The 19,198-nt window shown below is 48.9% G+C and overlaps 1 protein-coding gene across 1 annotated transcript; it reads left to right on the top strand.

Annotated features, from left to right (window-relative positions):
- Positions 1-4,633: 4,633 nt before the first annotated feature.
- Positions 4,634-19,038, top strand: TMEM140 (transmembrane protein 140). Its single transcript, XM_043872942.1, has 2 exons — positions 4,634-5,304; positions 17,552-19,038. Exon 2 carries the CDS (start codon positions 17,579-17,581, stop codon positions 18,143-18,145), a length of 567 nt encoding a protein of 188 aa, XP_043728877.1. The 5' UTR covers positions 4,634-5,304; positions 17,552-17,578; the 3' UTR covers positions 18,146-19,038.
- Positions 19,039-19,198: the final 160 nt, after the last annotated feature.

Below are 19,198 nucleotides of genomic sequence, written 5' to 3' on the forward strand. Positions count from 1 at the left end.
TGTTTTACACAACTAGATGGAGATATGTGAAACAGAGGGGGACAAAAGACTATTACAATATATGTATCTATTAGAAGTCTATATAAGTAGCTTAATATTTACCTTAGTAAATTGTTATTGGTTTATCAGCTTCAAAGAACTAAACAGACATTTCTCCAAAGAAGACATACAGATGGCTAACAAACACATGAAAAGATGCTCAACATCACTCATTATTAGAGAAATGCAAATCAAAACCACAATGAGGTACCATTACACGCCAGTCAGGATGGCTGCTATCCAAAGTCTACAAGCAATAAATGCTTGAGAGGGTGTGGAGAAAAGGGAACCCTCTTACACTGTTGGTGGGAATGCAAACTAGTACAGCCACTATGGAGAACAGTGTGGAGATCCCTTAAAAAACTGGAAATAGAACTGCCATAAGACCCAGCAATCCCACTCCTGGGCATACACACTGAGGAAACCAGATCTGAAAGAGACACGTGCACCCCAATGTTCATCGCAGCACTGTTTATAATAGCCAGGACATGGAAGCAACCTAGATGCCCATCAGCAGATGAATGGATAAGGAAGCTGTGGTACATATACACCATGGAATATTACTCAGCCGTTAAAAAGAATTCATTTGAATCAGTTCTAATGAGATGGATGAAACTGGAGCCCATTATACAGAGTGAAGTAAGCCAGAAAGATAAAGATCATTACAGCATACTAACACATATATATGGAATTTAGAAAGATGGTAACGATAACCCTATATGCAAAACAGAAAAAGAGACACAGAAGTACAGAACAGACTTTTGAACTCTGTGGGAGAAGGTGAGGGTGGGATGTTTTGAAAGAACAGCATGTATATTATCTATGGTGAAACAGATCACCAGCCCAGGTGGGATGCATGAGACAAGTGCTCGGGCCTGGTGCACTGGGAAGACCCAGAGGAATCGGGTGGAGAGGGAGGTGGGAGGGGGGATCGGGATGGGGAATACGTGTAAATCTATGGCTGATTCATGTCAATGTATGACAAAACCCACTGAAATGTTGTGAAGTAATTAGCCTCCAACTAATAAAATAAAATAAAATAAAATAAAAAAGAAAACAAAACCCTAAACAACCACAAAGACATTCCCAGCTGAACCTATCAGTACTTTTATTAATTTACAACCATTGTTTCTTATTTTGTAATTTTCTGTAATTTATCATTTCAGATTTGTTCATGATATTCTTTGCTATCTAAATGTCTTTAGATTTTATGCAGTTAAAATTTTTTCCCTTTAAAAAATAATAAAGGGGCACAAATCCAGTTCTAGAACTACAACCTGAGAAAACCCTCCATCCACTCCCCAGTGAGAATACCAAAACTGGTTTTAAAAAAAAACAAATTAAGTCTTTAGAAATGGTTAAGGGACTTCCTTTCCCTTCCCAAGTGGTCCAATGGCTAAGACTCCACAGTCCCAATGCAGGGAGCCAGGGTTCAATCCCACATCAAGGAACTAGATCCCACACACCACAAGTAAGATCTCGCATGCTGCTACTAAGACCCGGCGAAGCCAAATAAATAAATATTCTTCTATAAAGAAACTGTCCCAACAACACTTAACAAGTGAAGAAACATTTATTTTAAAAAGTCTGCTGAATCTCAGTAAGGGCAGTGAGAGTTCATGGCACTTAAACCACAACCCACTTCCCTCTTCACCCCAGTGGAGAGTGAGGGAAACGCCACTCTGTGCAGTGTGTGACCAAGACTGAGAGCTCTGGAGTGCCCCCTACTTATACTGATTTGTTTGAAATGGAATGTGGAGAAGTTCCTAAGGATGCTATCAAAAACAATGGAGATGTGGGTGGTTAGCAGTTAAGGGGAGCCTAGGAGCTTGATGGGGCTACCTGCAGTGCTGGAGACCTGGGTTCTATTCTTGGATTCAGAAGATCCCGGGAGAAGGGATAGGCTACCCACTCCAGTATTCATGGGAATTCCCTGGTGGCTCAGACGGTAAAGAATCCCTGAGTCGGTAAGAGCCCCTGGAGGAGGGCATGGCTACCCACTCCAGTGTTCCTGCCTGGAGAATCCCATGGACAGAGGAGCCTGGCGGGTTACAGTCCACGGGGTCGCAGAGAGTCGGACACGACTGAGTGACGAAGCAGAGCACACACAGGAGTTTGATAAAGCAGCAAACTCGGAAGGCCACTGTGCTGCCAGAGCACCCTCCTAGGGTTTAAAAAAAATTAGACTTTCAGTAAAAACTAGCAAACTGGACACATATTTAATTTTGCTCCTTCTCAAAAACCTACTAAAATAACAATTAGTGTTGTAAGACAAAGCTACAAGGATGAGGCTAGGACAGGAGGCCATTCTGGAAGCCAGAAGGCAGGATGGCTTTAACCTTCTCAACTTTAGTAAAAGCTAGATGGAATGGAACAAGACTTTCAAAAGTATAAAGGCAAATTATTTTTAACCTAAAATTCTATATTCTTCTATATTTGATCAAATTTAAGAGTAGATAAAGAATAGCTTGAAAAAAGCCTTTGATGTAGGAAATAAGTGATCCAACACTGGAGAGAGGCAGTAAGAACCCCAGGATGGTGGTGGTGAAATGAAATGCCAGGACGACAGCGGGGTATCAGTCCAGACTGGAGCAGGCTGGAAGGCACTGGTGGGGATTATCCTGGGAGAAGATCAGACACCATGCATAAAAATTCCTTGAAAAATACCAGGCAGACTTAAGGGCTGGGTTAGTATAAAATACACAGAAAACCAAGGAAACAAACAGAAACTTAAGGTGAGTATCACCTGTAGAATAAGATAAACATTTATGCAGGAAAAGAAAGGAAATCATCATTTTCTACCTGATTCAGCTACTATACATGGTACGTCAGTTCAGTTCAGTTGTTCAGTCATGTCCGACTCTTTGCGATCCCATGGACTGCAGCACTTCAGGCCTCCCTGTCCATCACCAACTCCCAGAGTTTACCCAAACGCATGTCCATTGAGTCGGTGATGCCATCCAACCATCTCATCCTCTGCCATCCCCTTCTGCTCCCGCCTTCAATCTTTCCCAGCACTGCGGTCTTTTCCAAGGAGTCAGTTCCTCACATCAGGTGGCCAAAGTATTGGAGTTTCAGCTTCAGCATCAGCCCTTCCAATGAATACTCAGGACTGATTTCCTTTAGGATGGACTGGCTGGATCTCCTTGTGGCCCAAGGGACTCTCAAGAGTCTTCACCAACACCACAGTTCAAAAGCATCAATTCTGCGCTCAGCTTTCTTCACAGTCCAACTCTCACATCCATACATGACCACTGGAAAAACCATAGCCTTGACTAGACGGACCTTTGTTGACAAAGTAATGCCTCTGCTTTTTAATATGCTGTCTAGGTTGGTCATAACTTTTCTTCCAAGGAGCAAGCGTCTTTTAATTTCATGGCTGCAGTCACTGTCTGCAGTGATTTTGGTGCCCCCCAATATAAAGTCTGCCACTGTTTCCCCATCTATTTTCCATGAAGTGATGGGACCAGATGCCATGATCTTAGTTTTCTGAATATTGAGTTTTAAGCCAACTTTTTCACTCTCCTCTTTCCACTTTCATCAAGACGCTCTTTAGTTCTTCACTTTCTGCCATAAGGGTAGTATCATCTGCATATCTGAGATTTGATATATGGTATTTACATATTTACAATATTGTAGACACTGAGGATCAGTTTAAACAGTGACCAATTTGAAAGAGGGAATGAGGACTTGTACTTATGGAACAGGAGTGAGGAGGAAAAAAGCTACGTATAAAAATTATGCTTGAAACTGAAGAACCAAGTTGTACCATTACAAGCATGTTACATACAGAACTGAATGTAAATGTAAACATAAATACCTAGAGAATCAGGTAAAACAGGTGAAGTGCTTACCCTGGAGAAGAAGGGGATAATGTGGGACTGCTGTTTTCCATAACAAGCTTGACAAACTCTTGACTCTAAAAACTATGTGCATTCTAACTTCAAATAAAAATTTTAAATGTATACTTCCATCTCTCCTGTACTATGTCACTTCATTCAACAGTGTTCAATTTTCATGACTAGTTTATATTAGTACAAAAGAATTAATTTTGTGTCTGCCTTGAAGGCATTACTATGAAGGCTACGAAGACATTCAGAAATCCTGCTTTTAATAATAACAGTTATCATTACTGTGTGCCCAGTACTGTACTAAGAACCTTGATGCATAATCTCCAATTTCCACAACAGCCATGCAAAGTAGGTATTGTTTCCATTCTATAGATGAGAAACTGATGCTCAGAGATGTTAAATAATCTGCTAATCTGCAGCACAGCTCCCTGATCCCAAGGTTTCTGTTCTTTTCATTAGATCACATCACCTCTTTCTAGGGTTTGAGTTTAAAGAAAATAAAAAGGGGGGGAAAAATGCAACAGTTCTATTAAGTCCTTTGCAGGAAGGACAGGGAGGGGAAGAGGAACCCTGAAGGATTCGGAAATATTACTAGGTAGCTGTCTACTGACTTAACCGAGCTTAACCCCAAATTGGAATTTCCAGCTGGTCATGTGAGCACAGAAAGCAATTTTTAAACTCTGGCTAGGAGCCCCTATGATTACAAAAATAAGAGCTCCATTCTGCTCTTATTTTGAAAGGAGATGTTCCAGCTGCTCTAGCATGGGCCTAAACACCCTGGTGAGGACGCTAAAAAGACACGGTTTTGTGTCCAGGGACCCCCAGTCATCCTGCAAAGCTGATTTCTGAAACGGCAAGGACAGAGGCATAGGTGCTTCCACGCAGTCACCGGGGTCTGGAATCTTGGACTAGTCCATCTTGAGGGTCCCTTCTGAGTAAGATTCTAGGTTGTGTTTATCTCGGTTTAAAACATGAGGAGTTTTGAAAGTGTCTTGGCCAGTCTCCTTTCTGGAATCGTTGTGTGTTGTCATCCAGACACTTACCTGGCTATTTAGGTCTGCTGGCTGGTTGACTCAGGTGTGGGTAAAGTGCCCAGTTTGGAGAAGAGCAACGTTGTTTACATTCTTTCTTTCTGAAAAGTCACAAGCCACCGGCAAGAAATGAAAGTGAAATCAGGGGACAGTGTCATCAGTCAGCAGAAATGTGCCAAAGTTCAGAGAGCTGTTTACTTAGGCACGACATGCCTGCCAGCCAGTCATAAGCCCGGGGCTGCATTGATCTGCCGGCCCCTCTCCACCGGCCTGGATTCTGGAGCCTGGACACTAGGAAGTCAGCGAGAGAGAAGAACCCACCGAACCTGATTTCCTGCTCTTCCTCTTGAAAAGCGCTTTGTGCGTTCTGCATCTTCTTTTCGGTAAGTACCTGCCTTGTGTGCCCAACAGCTCGCCCAGATGCCTGCTGCTCTGAAGACAAGTGGGCTTTCCTCTCAGACCCTGCATTCTAGCCACAGAACCAGGGAAACAACCGGTAGTCAGGGTCTGGGGACCACCGCCCACCCCCATGGATGACCCACCTCCAAGAGCTCAGCTCTCCCCTCCTCCTTCCCCCTACTCCCTTCAGCATCAGCCTGTGGGCCTCTGGCCTCTAAGGCGGTGCAGGTAATGCCAATATGACTGGTTAGAAATGCCGAGGAGAGCAATGGGCAGTGGGATTTTGCACCGCGTCTACACAAATAATAGTCTATGGCGCATGAAGTGGAAAAGGCGGCCAAACAAAAGCAGATCACAGGCTTGCAGTAGCTAAACAGGAATACCATGAGTCCTCCTGAAAATACGCACTGTGGACTAAGACTGTCAGAAAGACCTCTCTGCTCTCAACTCAGAAAGAAGACAGTAGGATCTAAGAGATTTTTAGACCTGGTGTTATTAGATTACATTGCTTTTCACAACTTGATGGAAATTCACAGTGGGATTTTAGTTCTGTTGGTGCAGATGTTTCCCCTAAAATTTCCAGTTAGCTTCTTCACCTGTAAAATCAAACGCTCCTTGGGAAAAGATAAACACGCATGTACTTGGGATTGTCTTTCCTTCCTCCCTCGTGACAACTGAAGTGCATTTTTCAGTATCTTCTTCCTAAACCTCACCTCTCCCAAACTCCCAAATCCGTGCCTATGACAGTCTCCTTTTGATTTTGCATATTCCCCTTTCTCAACACTCTTTCCGGCCAACCCACCTGCTTTATCTAATCACTAACACTGTTTTCTAAATTTCACTTTTACATAAATAGAACACATGACTCTGGAAATATTTTTAATGCGAAAAGAAAAGAACTCTTGCCCATAATGCCTAGAGATACCAGAACTAACATCAACATTTTAGAACATTTCCTTAGTATCTTTCTTGTGGTCACACTGTATAGTGTGATTTTAGACCTGGTCTTTCTAAAGGCTACATAGAGTTTTATTATCTTGATATGTCATAATTTGATTCTAATGTTGCTTCTCATTTTTGGCTAAAGTAATACTATGATAAACATTCCTGTATATAAATCACTGACGGCATTTCTGATTGCTGCCTGACTCATAAGGGGAATTAATTGCCCAAAGGGGTATGATGATTTTTAGTGTTTTTAGTGCTTTTTGCTCTACTGCCTCCCAGAAAGTTTGTAAGAATTTTCACATCCACCATTATTCTATGAAGATGCCAGTTTTATTGCACTCTTGGTATCAAGTGTTTTTATCTGCAGTTTTGATAGGGAAACTCAGACTATTTGGCATATCTTTGATTATTTACTTGAGGTGTAGACTTTTTTTTCATGTTAGTTAATGTGACAGAGTGATTTACAATAAGAAACAGATATTCCATCTCTGTCCCCATAAAACCCTTGGCATTTCCTAAGTGATAACAGAGATAAATGTGTTTTGTTTTGTTTTTTTTAATTCATTACAAACCCTTTTCAACCACCTCTGAGTTTATGTTAATGACTCGACTTTTGGAAAGTCCCTAAGGAGAGGGGCTGGTTGCCAGGGAAAACCACCACATACTTAAAGGGTTGGAACCTTCAGCCCCAACCTCCAGGGAGGTGAGAGGGATGGAGATAGAGTATGTCATCAATGGGCCAACGATTTCATCGATCACACCTGAGTAAAGAAACCTTCATAAAAAATCCCTAAAGGACAGGGTTCAAGGGTTTCTGGGCTGATGGATGCATGGAGGCGCCGGGAGGGTGACAGGCCCAGACAGGGCATGGCAGCTCCGAGCCCCCTCCCCACATTCTCTGCCCCGAGCGTCTTTAGGGTGGCTGCTCCTGGGCTGTGAACCAGTACTCTGATAACGCAGACTGCTGGCCGGAGTTCTGTGAGCCGCTCTAGTAAATTAATCAGACCCGAGGAGGGGGATATGGGGACCTCCAAGCTGTCGCTGGTTGGTCAGAAGCACAGGTGACCACACAGCTTGTGACCGGGGACTGCGCCCTCAGCCTGTGGGAGGTGCCACCTCCAGGTAGACGGAGTCAGACGGAACTACAGGACACCCAGGGGTCGCAGAGAATTCCCTGGTGGGGGAAAAGCCCTCGCACGTACCTCCACCCTGGTGGAGGGTACAAATAAGCAAAAAAGAGGTTTTTACAGTTAACTACTTTGCATTCCTTCTCAGGTGAAATATCTCTTCATGTGCCTCATCCATTTTCATGGGGATTAAATGTTTTTTAACTTTCTGGCATAAACATTTTTTTATATTAGGTATAGTAACCATTCCATATTGGTTGCAAATATTTTTCCATGCTCACTGACTTTTAATTTTGTGTTTCCGTTGTATAGAAGTGTATATTTTCCTGGTTAAATCCGTACCATTTTTCCTTTGTAGTTTCAATTTGCTTTTAAGCTCAGAGCATTCTTTTTTCATTCATAAGTCAAATATTTACTTTTTTCTAGATCTTTTTTGTCTGCTTGTTCCTTATATCTCACTACTGGGTCCATGTGAAATTTATTTTGATATGTGGAGTGAGATAAGGCCCTAAAATAGTTTTAACTAATTGCTTCAGCATTAGTTAAAGGAAAGCCCTTCCTTCCACTGAATTCTAACGCCACTCTTAATGGTGTATTAACAGTGTATTCATAGGCGTGGCTTTTCTGAGATAGTCTGCTCTCTGAGCCATCCAGCCAGTGCCTCCCCACCCTCCTCTGTTGGCTCCACTTTCCCCTTAGTCACCTCTACCTGGGAGCCGGGCACTGCAGTGACCCCAGTGATCAGTCTGCCTTTGGAATCTTCCAGTGAATTGCATCTTCAAGCAAAGTAATATATAACAAGTATCTTTGGAGGTTTAATCCTCAAAGGCACACATAGTAGGTTCTATAGAAACTAAGACACTTTATTCTGCACCCCTGGACTCACACCTTAGTTTTCTCAGCCCTGTCAAAAGGACAAACCTGAAACAATTTAGTAGCTACCTGACTCATTCCTTCACTCACGGAAAAACAAGCCACAGATCAAGGGAGCATGGCACCTCACGAGCAGGGCAGCACCCTTCCTAGGGATCTGGGGCAAGAGCGAGTCCCACAGAGCACTGGAAGAAGTCATATGACTTGTAAGGACACCCTGGCCTCGAAGCCAGCAGGCCCTGCTTCCTAGGGAAGGTGAACTGGCTGAGGCTGCTGGAGGGCTGTGAGTGGTGTATGTTAGGCTTCCTAGACAGGTGTTTCTCGCGCAGGCTGACTTGGGTTTAGATTTGTGACCGGGGCCAGGTCACTGGAGCCACATTTTATGAGCCTCAATACACAAATGAACTTCATCAGCCAAAACCTGTGGGCTTTGGGAGGAGATCCCCAGATCTTCTGTGAGGACACAGACCTACTGCCCACTCGGCAGCAGGAGGGAGGTGGAGGTCTGACAGCAGAGACCTTGGCAGAGCAGAGAACACACAGGAGCCGCAACATCAGCCCCTTCCCGAGCAGCCCGCCCGCAGCATCCCGCCCACCGGCAAGCACCAGGCCTCAGTGAGCGGCCCTCCACGAGCGACCAGGGAAGATCCGCTCTCTGGGCGGAGGAGGGGGGGCCCCAGCGCATGGACGGCTCAGTTTGTCTGAGACTGGCTGTGAGTTATCTTGCTTGAGTTATGAAGCCATTTTATGTGCGCTACAAGCTCCGGGTGAGAGACGCATCCTCCCGTGTGGGCGTGGAGGGCGAGTCCTAGAAGACTTAGCTCCCTCCGGCTAACTCAGAAAATACCTTTTGCAAAACGGAAGGACTAAGACTTAGTGACGGTCTATCAATCTTCACCTCCTCCTCCTCCTCTTTCCTTCTGACTGCTGGGGGCAAACTGCGATCACTAGCTTTAGAGCAGGGCTCCTGGGCAGGACTGCCAGAGCCAAGGCCCAGCACTGCCCCCACCCCAACTCAGGAGCTCTCCACACCCCCGGCCCTGCCGCCTGGGGCACGTGCCTCAGGTTTGGGGAGCAGGGCCTTGAGGTGAAGCAGCAGCTCCTGGTGAGGACACAATCCACACCTCTCCCCCTGGCCTCCGAGGCCTCAGGGACCCGGGTACGCTCACCCATCCAGCCTTGTCTTGTCCCGGTGGTCAGGGGGCTGCCACCCCGCCCCCAGTCTGTTCCTCTCCCAATGCGGTATCTCTAACCACTGCCCCCTCCTTCTGGAAGACTCTTGCCCTGGATCTTTCACACCCCTCAGGCCTCAGATCAAATGCCCACTTCGCACACAGGCCCTCCCCTGACCCTCCACTGGAGGCTCATCACTTCCTGCTGCCAGGTTCTCTCTTTCACGTCATCCTGTTTATCTGCTTCCCAAATCGCTTCAAAACTTATAATTATCTTTGTGAAAATACGTGCTTGGTGTTTGGTGCCCCAGCCAGAGTGCAAGCTCAAGGAAGGCAGGCCCCTGCTCCGCCCTGCGTGCCGCTGACTGCCCAGGGCCTGTGACTCAGGGGACCGTCCCGGTGTGTGACCCCGGGGGTCACAGGATGAAACCCTGGCCCGGTCAGTACCAGGGGGACAGTGACTCCGGGCGAGTGCAGGAGACAGAGAGGACAGGAGCAGCGCAACCAAGAGGGACAGCTGAAGGGACTTCCCTGGCGCCCCAGTGGTTAAGACTCCAGCTTCCGATGCAGGCGGCATGGATTTGATCCCTGGTCAGGAAACTAAGGAGTCCCACAGGCCACGGGGTGTGGCCGAAAAGTTTTAAAAAAAGAGTGACAGGCAAAGGCAGTCACTGGTTTCTGGTACTGTTACCTGTCTTCAAACTCTGCTTTAAATCCTGTGAATCTTTTTTTTTTTTTTTAAGATTTTTTTTTTTCCTGATGTGACCATTTTTAGTCTTTATTGAATCTGTTACAATATTGTTTCTATTTTATATTTTGGTCCCTGTGGGATCTTAGGGCCCCAACCAGGGATTGAACCTGCACCCCCTGCATTGGAAGGCGAAGTCTTAACCACTGGACCACCAAGAAAGTTCCTGGGTCCTGTGAATCTTAGCACGCCCCCCCCCACCCCGCCCCTGGAAACTAACTGCACTGTTAAGTCTTCCCAATAAAAACCAAACGAGAATGGGTCCCAAGGTGCAGGTACTTCCTCATTTTTAAGGATTTTTTCCCCCCCACTGAAATTTTTTTTTTTGACCTTTGCTCCCAGCTGGATAGTCTGCTTTCCAGCAGGGCTAATGAGCAACAAAACAACTGGACCAACAGCGAGTTAATATTAACGGGGCCGCTGAGACAGTCTATCCGGGTGGCTCGCTGGAGGCGGAGGGGCAGCGGGCGCTCCACTCTGCAGTCTCATGGTGCAGTCATGTTTCTGCTGGCCGAGCTGCTTTATTTACATGGAAAAATTAAGTGCATCCAGACGTCACGGCGTTCCATAAAAAGCCACTGTTGGCCCGGCTGTCCACGCAGCCTCTGAAACCCGGGTGCAGCTGCCGTCTTAACACACTCGGGCAACACTTCCGTGGCCTCGTTTTCAGAATTAAGAGCCTGGGCTCACATTCCTGCTGCAGGAAACAGACTCGGTTCCCCTTCTTCTTCCCTTTTTGTTTGCTTCCGTCGGGAGCCACGCCCAAACCACCAACACACCGTCCCCAGCTATGCGCAGCCAGACACATTCCCTTCCCGGGCCGGGGGCCTCCTCTGGCAAGCCGGCTCTCTCCTCCGCCAGGCTCCTTCTCTGACTTTCCTCTGCTGGCGTTTTCCTCCCTGGGCTTCGCTCCCTCTCTGTTCCCGCTGCAGCCCCACCCTCCGCCTCTCCTGGCTCTTCTCTCCTCTCCCCTTCCTCCCCGAACACCGCCTTGTGGGCAGCACCATGGCAGGCACCAGTCCACTTGTACGGATCAAATTAGCTCCCTCCACTCTCACAATAGCCCCCAGGAACAGGCCAGCGGGTGCTCTGAGGGCAGGGATGCTGGCGTGGGCAAGCCTGTGACATGCTCAAGGTCACATGCTGTGAGTGACAGGACAGGGCCTGAACCCGGCTGGTCTGGCACTAAGGTCTAAGCGCTTGATCGCCACGTCCCTAACCCCATCCAGGAGCCAGCAGCACCAGACACCAGTGAGGCCGGGTCCTCCAGGGACACTGGTCATGAACGCCAGCCCTAGCGTCTCCCCCAGAACTCACTTCTCTGAGCCACAACTTCCTCTCCACGATGATAATAATTTAAGTGATACTTACTAGGTCATGTTCCCCAGGCTGCATGTAAATCACCTCATTTAATTCCCACAACATCTACAAAACACGTTCTATTATTATACCCATTTTCCAGATGAGAAACCTAGGCAGAGAGACGTTCACGTAGCTAGTCAATGGCAGAGCGGGGATCGGAACCCTGGACACACAGCTTTAATGCTGATGCTCAGCGGCACTGCTCCACAGCATCCCCACCGTGCTGGATGAAAATGCCGGGGTGTCTGCCCATTATAGATGTGAGCGCGGGAGGGGAGGATGCGTGCGGGGGCCCGGCCTGGGGAGGCAGAGCTCAGGCTCTTAGAGTGATTTCAGTCCTGCCCGACAGGCTGCACCAGCCTCGCCTGGGGAAGCTACTGAGCCTCACAAAGCCTCCATTTTCCTCTCTGGGACATGGATGTGATAACAGTAAATGTGTTCCCACAGTGAACTTAACACTGGCCTGACACAGAGTAAACACTCAAAAAGATTCTGAGTTTAGTACTTAATCATTAAGTCCTCAGTCAAGCTAGATTCCTTCTCAGACACCTTCCAGTGATCACAAAGACTTCTTGAAGCAAGTTCTGCCCTCTATTGTCCCCTACAGCTTTCTTAAGTCATTAATGAGAAGAAAAAGCCCGGGAGATGAATTTGTAGCCCATAATAACCTAAAGACCCACTCATTTTTCTTTCGAGCTTCTGTTCCTCAAAACTTGCAAGCTCTACAGCGTCTGATGGCTGCCAAATGATAACACCCAGGTTTCACCAGGCAGTTCTCAGGGCCGTGGCAACGACTGGTCCACAGCCTCAGCCGTCAATCACACGGGAGTCCATCCTTGCAGGTGGCCTCACTGTCCAATCCCTGAAACTACAAGCTCACACACATGTCTGAGAAAGAGGGGATACGCTTGAGGAAACTGACGTTTAGGAAATGGGATAAAGAAAAAAATAAACAGAGAAGGACCTGAAGGAAGAGAGCCAGGACAGAGAAGTAGGTCAAAAAAATTAGAGGGAGGCATTTACGAAGCTCTGTGGGCCACGGCTGATGTTCACGCTGCATTCAGAGGTTGCCTGGTGGATATTCACAGACGTGCCAGGGAGTGTTGGGGGTATAACAGTTAAAGACATATTTTGATAGAGACAGATGGCCAGAGACTTTTGTCTAATTTGCACAACATAAAATTCCTTACCCTCATGAGGTTTACATTCTATTGAGGGCTGTAGGTTGAAGACAAAGTATTTAGGATGTTAGATGGTGGGAAATGCTACCGAGGGAGAGCAGGAGAGGGGCACAGAGAGCCGGGTGCTGTGGAGGAGCCTCACGGTGTCAAGGGGCCAGCCAGGGACGGCGTCCCTGAGAAAAGGATCTCTGAGCAGAGACCCAAGGGAGGCGGCAGACACGTGATAATGGAAGAACAGTCCAGGCAGGGGGATGCCAGCACAGAGGCCTGAGCTCGTCTGAAGGTTTCGGAGGATGCCCACGGAAGCCAGCGTGGCAGGAGCTGAGGGAGGGGGTGGAGAGCAGGAATAAGGGCAGAAGGCGCCCGGGGGCGACAGGGGCACTCACAGCCCCGGGAGCCCTGCTCCCGAGGAAGCAGGAGGGAGGCCACATGACTGCAAACGTCGTCCCGGCAAAGTGGACGCCCGCGGCACCCAGTCTCCCCGGTAACGAGCTCCACACGACACACCTGCCAGGCACAGCGCACGGTGCTCTTCCCCGGCCCAGGAATCCAGGCGCTCCAGTCTCGTCCCCACCCTCCGGGAGGGAGCGGGGACTAAAGGGCACCCTTGTAGACACTTGCCTGCCTCCCCCATGGGCACCTAGAAGGGCTTATTAAACACTTCATGGATGAAGGAGAATTTCCCGCCGGTGGCCTCTGATGTGAGGGGCAGTGCAGGGGCCCCTAGGACGCATCTCTTGGGACAGACATACAGGTGGTGAACCCGGGCAAATGGCGAGAAACTAAATAAGGTCCAACTGTACATATAAAGTCTTGTCACTGAGTATCATTAGACCTTCAGGCAGGAAGAATGAACTGAAAAAACAGAATGACATGAGTGACTACAGGGGTGGGAGGGTAGTATTTTTGCTAAGTCAGCATAGAGAGGGAGTTGTGTGGGCATCTCACATGTTGGGACAGATGGAAACAGAATATGTGACACCACGATTAGAGCAGTGACAAATTGTTTTTAGTGCCTAAGTCACTCTTTGCCACCCCACGGACTGTAGCCCGCCAGGCTACTCGGTCCATGGAATTTTCCAGGCAAGAATACTGAAGTGGGTTGCCATTTCCTCCTCCGGGGGATCTTCCCGAGCCAGGGATCAAATCCCCGTCTCCTGCATTGGAAGGCGGGTTCTTTACCACTGAGCCACCAGGGAAGCCCCAGTGACAAATCAGAAGTTATAAATAAGTGCATGATCAGTATTTGTATACAAGGCACATAATGATTAAGCTGGCAGATATTCCAGCATATAAGAAAGAAGTGCCTGGGAGCTGGAGATTGTAGCTACAGACCTCCTCTGTAACAGAAGGTCGACGGGAAGTTTGGAAAAGTCCATTCTGATTCTGCAGCTAGAGAGAGCACGCACTGGGCCTCCGGCCATCTGAAGTAAACAAACCAGTGTCGGTGGCAAGAGCCGGCCCCCTGCGCGGTCAGCCCTTCTCAAGTGTTGCTTACAGTCAGGGGAGAGGCCAGGGGTGTACCCGCGCTGGGAAAGCTCCCCGGGCACCGTTTTCTGCTGCCAGGAGCCCTGTACTCAGGGCGTGGGCAGCCAGAGGGCCTGGCAGGGCGACAACCCGCCGGGGCTCTAATCCTCCCTGACACGGCCTCAGGGAGGTCTCGCTCTTTCAACAGTAAGTGGCAAGAACATAATTTAAAGACCGGGACCCTATGTCTGTGCCTCTTCCAACCATCATCCTATTGATGTGAAAACTTCAGAGGTGCTTAAACTGGAAAAAAAAACACGAAGTGCCTCAGATGAATAGTCTGAGAGTATTTTCCTTCTGGTGACAAACGTGAAGCCACACACTTACGGAGTCCAGATTTGTGTCTTGGTTCGGGGGCGCCACTGCCACAAAAGGGTTATGCTTTATGACGACCGTTATGACAGCAAAACGCTAGCAGCCTTTATTTATAAACAGCTCACGTACACTGACAAAAACCAAAACTAAAAACTATGGGAAAAAAAAGGAACTGACAGCATTCCACCTGCTCTGATTTAAAAAAAAAAAAAAAAAGAGTCAACAAACACTAGAGAAACGTTAAACCTTAGTCAACAACAGCAATGCTGTATCATTTTTCATCATCAAAGATGAAAAGATGGGAAAATTCAGTAAGATGTATGAGACAAGCACTCTCAAACTTCTGGGGGAGGAATACACTGATTCACACACACAGCCACCACGGCGTTATTTACAGTACTGCAAAACAGTGTTGTAAAACAGGACATATAAACCGTGCACCAAAACAATGTCATAAAACAGAATATATCAACCATACATGATAGTACAGCTAACCCAGCCCTTAAAAACATTGTTTAGGAAACATTTCTAGTGACAAAGGGAAATATTCACGTGACAGGGATGTTTACAAAGCAGGATACACACACACATATTTGTGCAACCCCAGCTACATAAAACAGTATAGAAGGAAATGTGTTGCTGGGTGGTTATTTCTACAACCTTGACGTTATGAATGATTTTTAGTCTTGTCTCCATACTTTCACATTTTTCTGATTTTCTACAACCAACATGCATTACTTTATTAAAAACAGGAAAGACTTCACTTAAAAATAGCAACAGTGACTCAGCAGTCTGCCTTCTGCCCGCTGAGGGAAGCACAGGCTTATCATTAAAGGGAATTAAAGAGCTCACTGGGCTGAGAACAGGATTACAAGGATTGTTAAAGGCCAAAACCAAACAAAAAACCGGGGTAGGCTCTTAGGAAGGCAGAGGAGGGTGCCCTAGGGTTTTCCAACCAAATAACCATATCCTTTCACTGGGACATGTTTAGAAAAAAGAGGCTAAGCCGAGCCCCCAGGCTCTCTGTCCACACCCCTGGAAGCGCGGAGCAGACCCCAGCACAGCCCCTCACCTCACGAAGCTCTGCGTCTTGTTAGAGGTCCGACAGATCAGTACGTGCGGCACCTAAAGGACGCTATGTGCCATTTTCACTCATTCAAAAAAACAAAAGTTCCTACTGTGTATCAGGCACCATTCTGGGGATAAAATAGACAGACTGTTCCCCAGAAAGATTACAGCAGGGGGGAACACATAACCTGGCCTTCAGCTACATCAGAGTGTGGGCTGAAGTAGCCTGAGAAAGTTGGTGAAAAATCAGCAGAACCCAGAGAGGCAGAAAACAGGGAGTTGGTGATGGACAGGGAGGCCTGGCGTGCTGCAGTCCATGGGGTCACAAAGAGTCGGACATGACTGAGCGACTGGACTGGACTGAACTGAGGGGCAGCAGCTGAGGGGGTGGGCGGTCGGGAAGGGGGACGGTGGGCAGGAGCAAAGCGAGGGAGGGAAGACCGAAGGCAGCAGGGCCGGTCTGGAGAACCCAGGTTCAAGTTCTCAGCTGCCCCAGGCGGTGGAGCTGGGACTGAACTCTATCTGCACGAAGGGCCGAGAGGAAGGAAACCAGGACTGCCACCCGCACGTCTGCTCACGGGCCTCTCAGCTCCAGTTTTATTTTGTTTCATTCTCTATTGAAAACCTCCAAAAGGTCAGTCCAGAGAGGACAGGAAGTGAAAAACAAAGGCTCTGGGTGCCTGGGGAGCTGCTGTGTGAGGCGGCTGTACAATCTCTTCTGAGAAGCCCCAGGAATCTTTTTGCATTAAGCTTGATGATAACCTTTTTTTCAAAAAGCCCAAGTGGAACAGGCTTGAAATAGGAGAAGTAAGACGGAGCATTTATACACAGGCAACCCAACTCCCAGCCTACTGGTTCCTGGACCACTGAGGCAAGTGGAATCTTATTTCCCACTACACAGTGGTATAAATCTGGATTCCAGCCCTGGAAGTCCATCCGACACCCCGAAATTCCTACATCCATCAAAAACTTAGATACAGGCTTTTACAAACATCTGTTAATATGCAAAATTGTGCAAACTATGTTCTTGTTGGCAATTTTTCCCATGCCATGGGTTGGACTGGTTAAAAACTTCTCACCCTACCAGTCTAATAACATGGACTAAACACTTCATTTTAATATTTGATACATCTTTCTGTCTCTGCCAAAGGAGTTGCTGATAAATCCTTATTCTCATCAGCCGCCTACTGCAGACTGAACGTCTGTGTCCCTCCAAATTTGTGCACTGAAGCCTAACCCCCAGCATTTGGAAGTGGGGCCCTGGGAGGTGATTAGGGCTAGAGCAGGGATTCACACTATCCCCTCTTGAATAGGATCAGTGCCTTAAAAAAAGAAGCCCCTAAGAGCTCCCTTGTCCCTTCCACCCCACAAGGACACAGCAAAAGGTGGACAGTCTGGGAACCAGGAATCAGGCCCCTACTACACCCGGAATCAGCCAGTGCCTTGATTTGGGGTTTGCGACCCTCCAAAACCAGGAAAATAAATCTCTGCAGCCGACGAGCCACCCCGTCCACAGTAACCTGTGGCAGCAGCCTGTGCGGCGGACGCTACCCTCCCCGACAGCCTGTCCACATCCAGTCCCCTCTCACGGGCTTCCTCTGTCTTTCCACGTGCAGGACGAGTGTGGGGTGGTCAGGCAGACCCTCCAGCCAGCATGGGGAGAGGGGAGGGGCTGCGCCTCCCAAGGGGGCTTCCAGAAGCTGATCGCCAGGGCGGTCCCCAGGGGCCACCGCTGGCCACCACTCCCCGCACTGCCCACCACAATGGGCAGCCGTGGCCGGGGCTGGGTTTGGTTTTGTCTTGAAGGAAGTAGGCCACAAGTTTCTGTGGAATTCCAGAACAGGAGCTTGAGAAGAAACTGGGAGGGAGGCAGGGCAAGCTGGACATTCACGGTGTGACCTCCCCTACAGGGACCCAGGAGGCGCCCTGCGAAGGGCATGAAGATGATTGTCCTGAAGTCAAAGCGGCGGAGCCAGCTGCTGTTCCTCAGCACAATGGCCCTCACGATCACGGTCATCTGCCTGCTCTTCTTTGCTCTCCTCTGGAAGGCCGGCAACCTTGTGGACCTGCCCAACCTCAGGGTCGGCTTCTACAACTTCTGTCTCTGGCATGAGGGCGCCGGCGCCCTGCAGTGCTACCAGTTCCCGGAGCTGGAGGCCCTGGGCGTGCCTCGGGTGGGCCTGGCCCTGGCCAGGCTCGGCGTGTACGGCGCCCTGGTCCTCACCCTTTTCGTCCCCCTGCCTCTCCTCCTGGCCTGGTGCAACAACAACGAGGGGGAGTGGCAGCTGGCCATGGGCTTCCTGGCCACATCCTCCGCGCTGCTGGCCAGCGGCCTGGGCCTCTTCCTCACCTACACCTGGAAGTGGCTCCAGCTCTCCCTTCTGGGACCTGGGTCTCTAGCTCTGGGCGCTGCCCAGGCCTTGCTCATCCTCTTGCTTGTGGCCACAGCTGTGTTCCCTCAGAGGGCAGAGGACAGGAGCTGGGGAGCTGCTAGTTCCGTCTAAAGGCTTATGTGATCGCAAGGGTTCGCTTTGACCTGTGCTCAGAGAAGGCTGCCAGAGAATGCACGGGCCGGTGTGTCTTCCCGGCCACCCTGTTTCACAGCCAGTCCTGAGCTCCTGCTGGAGCAGGCTGGACCCACCACGGAGGGGTTGGGTGCCCAACGTCAAGGAGGACAAGACGCAGTGAGGGCAGCTAGCGCCCCTTCGGCTTCTTAGGATAGGGTGGTCTGTCCTTTGGGACTTCTAAGAACACCCGAGAACCACGTAGCTCATTGTCGCAAGAATTCCTGCTTTAGTTAAGTGACCTGAGCAAGCCATTCTGACTTGATCCTCAGAACAATGGGGAGATAAGGCTTCCTGTCACTGGGGCCAGATTTCCAGGACAAGCTGCCAAATGCCAGACGGGAACACGGTGATGGTTTATGAAGGAACGCCTCGGTGTTCCCAGGAACCCAGCCTAGCAAGCTCCCCATCTCCATTTGAGACAATGCTCCCAAAGGCCGAGGAGTGATCTGAGGGATTCACAGAACAAAAATGCACAGAGAACAGTCTGGCGGTTTTGAACATTCCCCTGAAAAGGCTCCTGGGCCTGAAGACAGAACAAGGGTCTAACCACTACGTATGAACAGACCCCTCCCAGCATGCGACCTGGCCGTTCAGGAGCCCAATAGGCCAGATCCCTGGTCAGGAGAGGAAGCTGAACGGGACTGAACCGGCCCACGTGAATGTAGACGCCGCATCCCCTCCCCTCTCACCCGGCACCGAAAGGACACAAGCACCGCTCACGCGCGGGGGCGCTTTGAGTATCCTTCAGCATCTGTTACACTGACAATCTGTACATCAGGTGACCGGCTCACCCCTGTGCAGAGCCACACTCAATAGAGGCAGAAACACGGGCTCCAGTGTGATGTCTTGCCGTCACTGTCTCTTTGGGGCTCCTATCCCACTCTTACTTTCTAACTGCCTAGGGATCAAGGCCGAGGCCGAGAAAGGTGGTGGCCCAGGGGAGGAGGGGCTGGTGGGTGGGGAGGCCTCCCAATCTGTACATGGGACCAC

The sequence above is a fragment of the Cervus elaphus genome, chromosome 18 (genome assembly GCF_910594005.1).
Source record: "Cervus elaphus chromosome 18, mCerEla1.1, whole genome shotgun sequence".
Lineage (NCBI taxonomy): Eukaryota > Metazoa > Chordata > Mammalia > Artiodactyla > Cervidae > Cervus > Cervus elaphus.

Coding starts and splice junctions, on each gene's coding strand:
- TMEM140 (XM_043872942.1), top strand. CDS start 17,579: ATGAAGATGATTGTCCTGAAGTCAAAGCGGCGGAGCCAGCTGCTGTTC.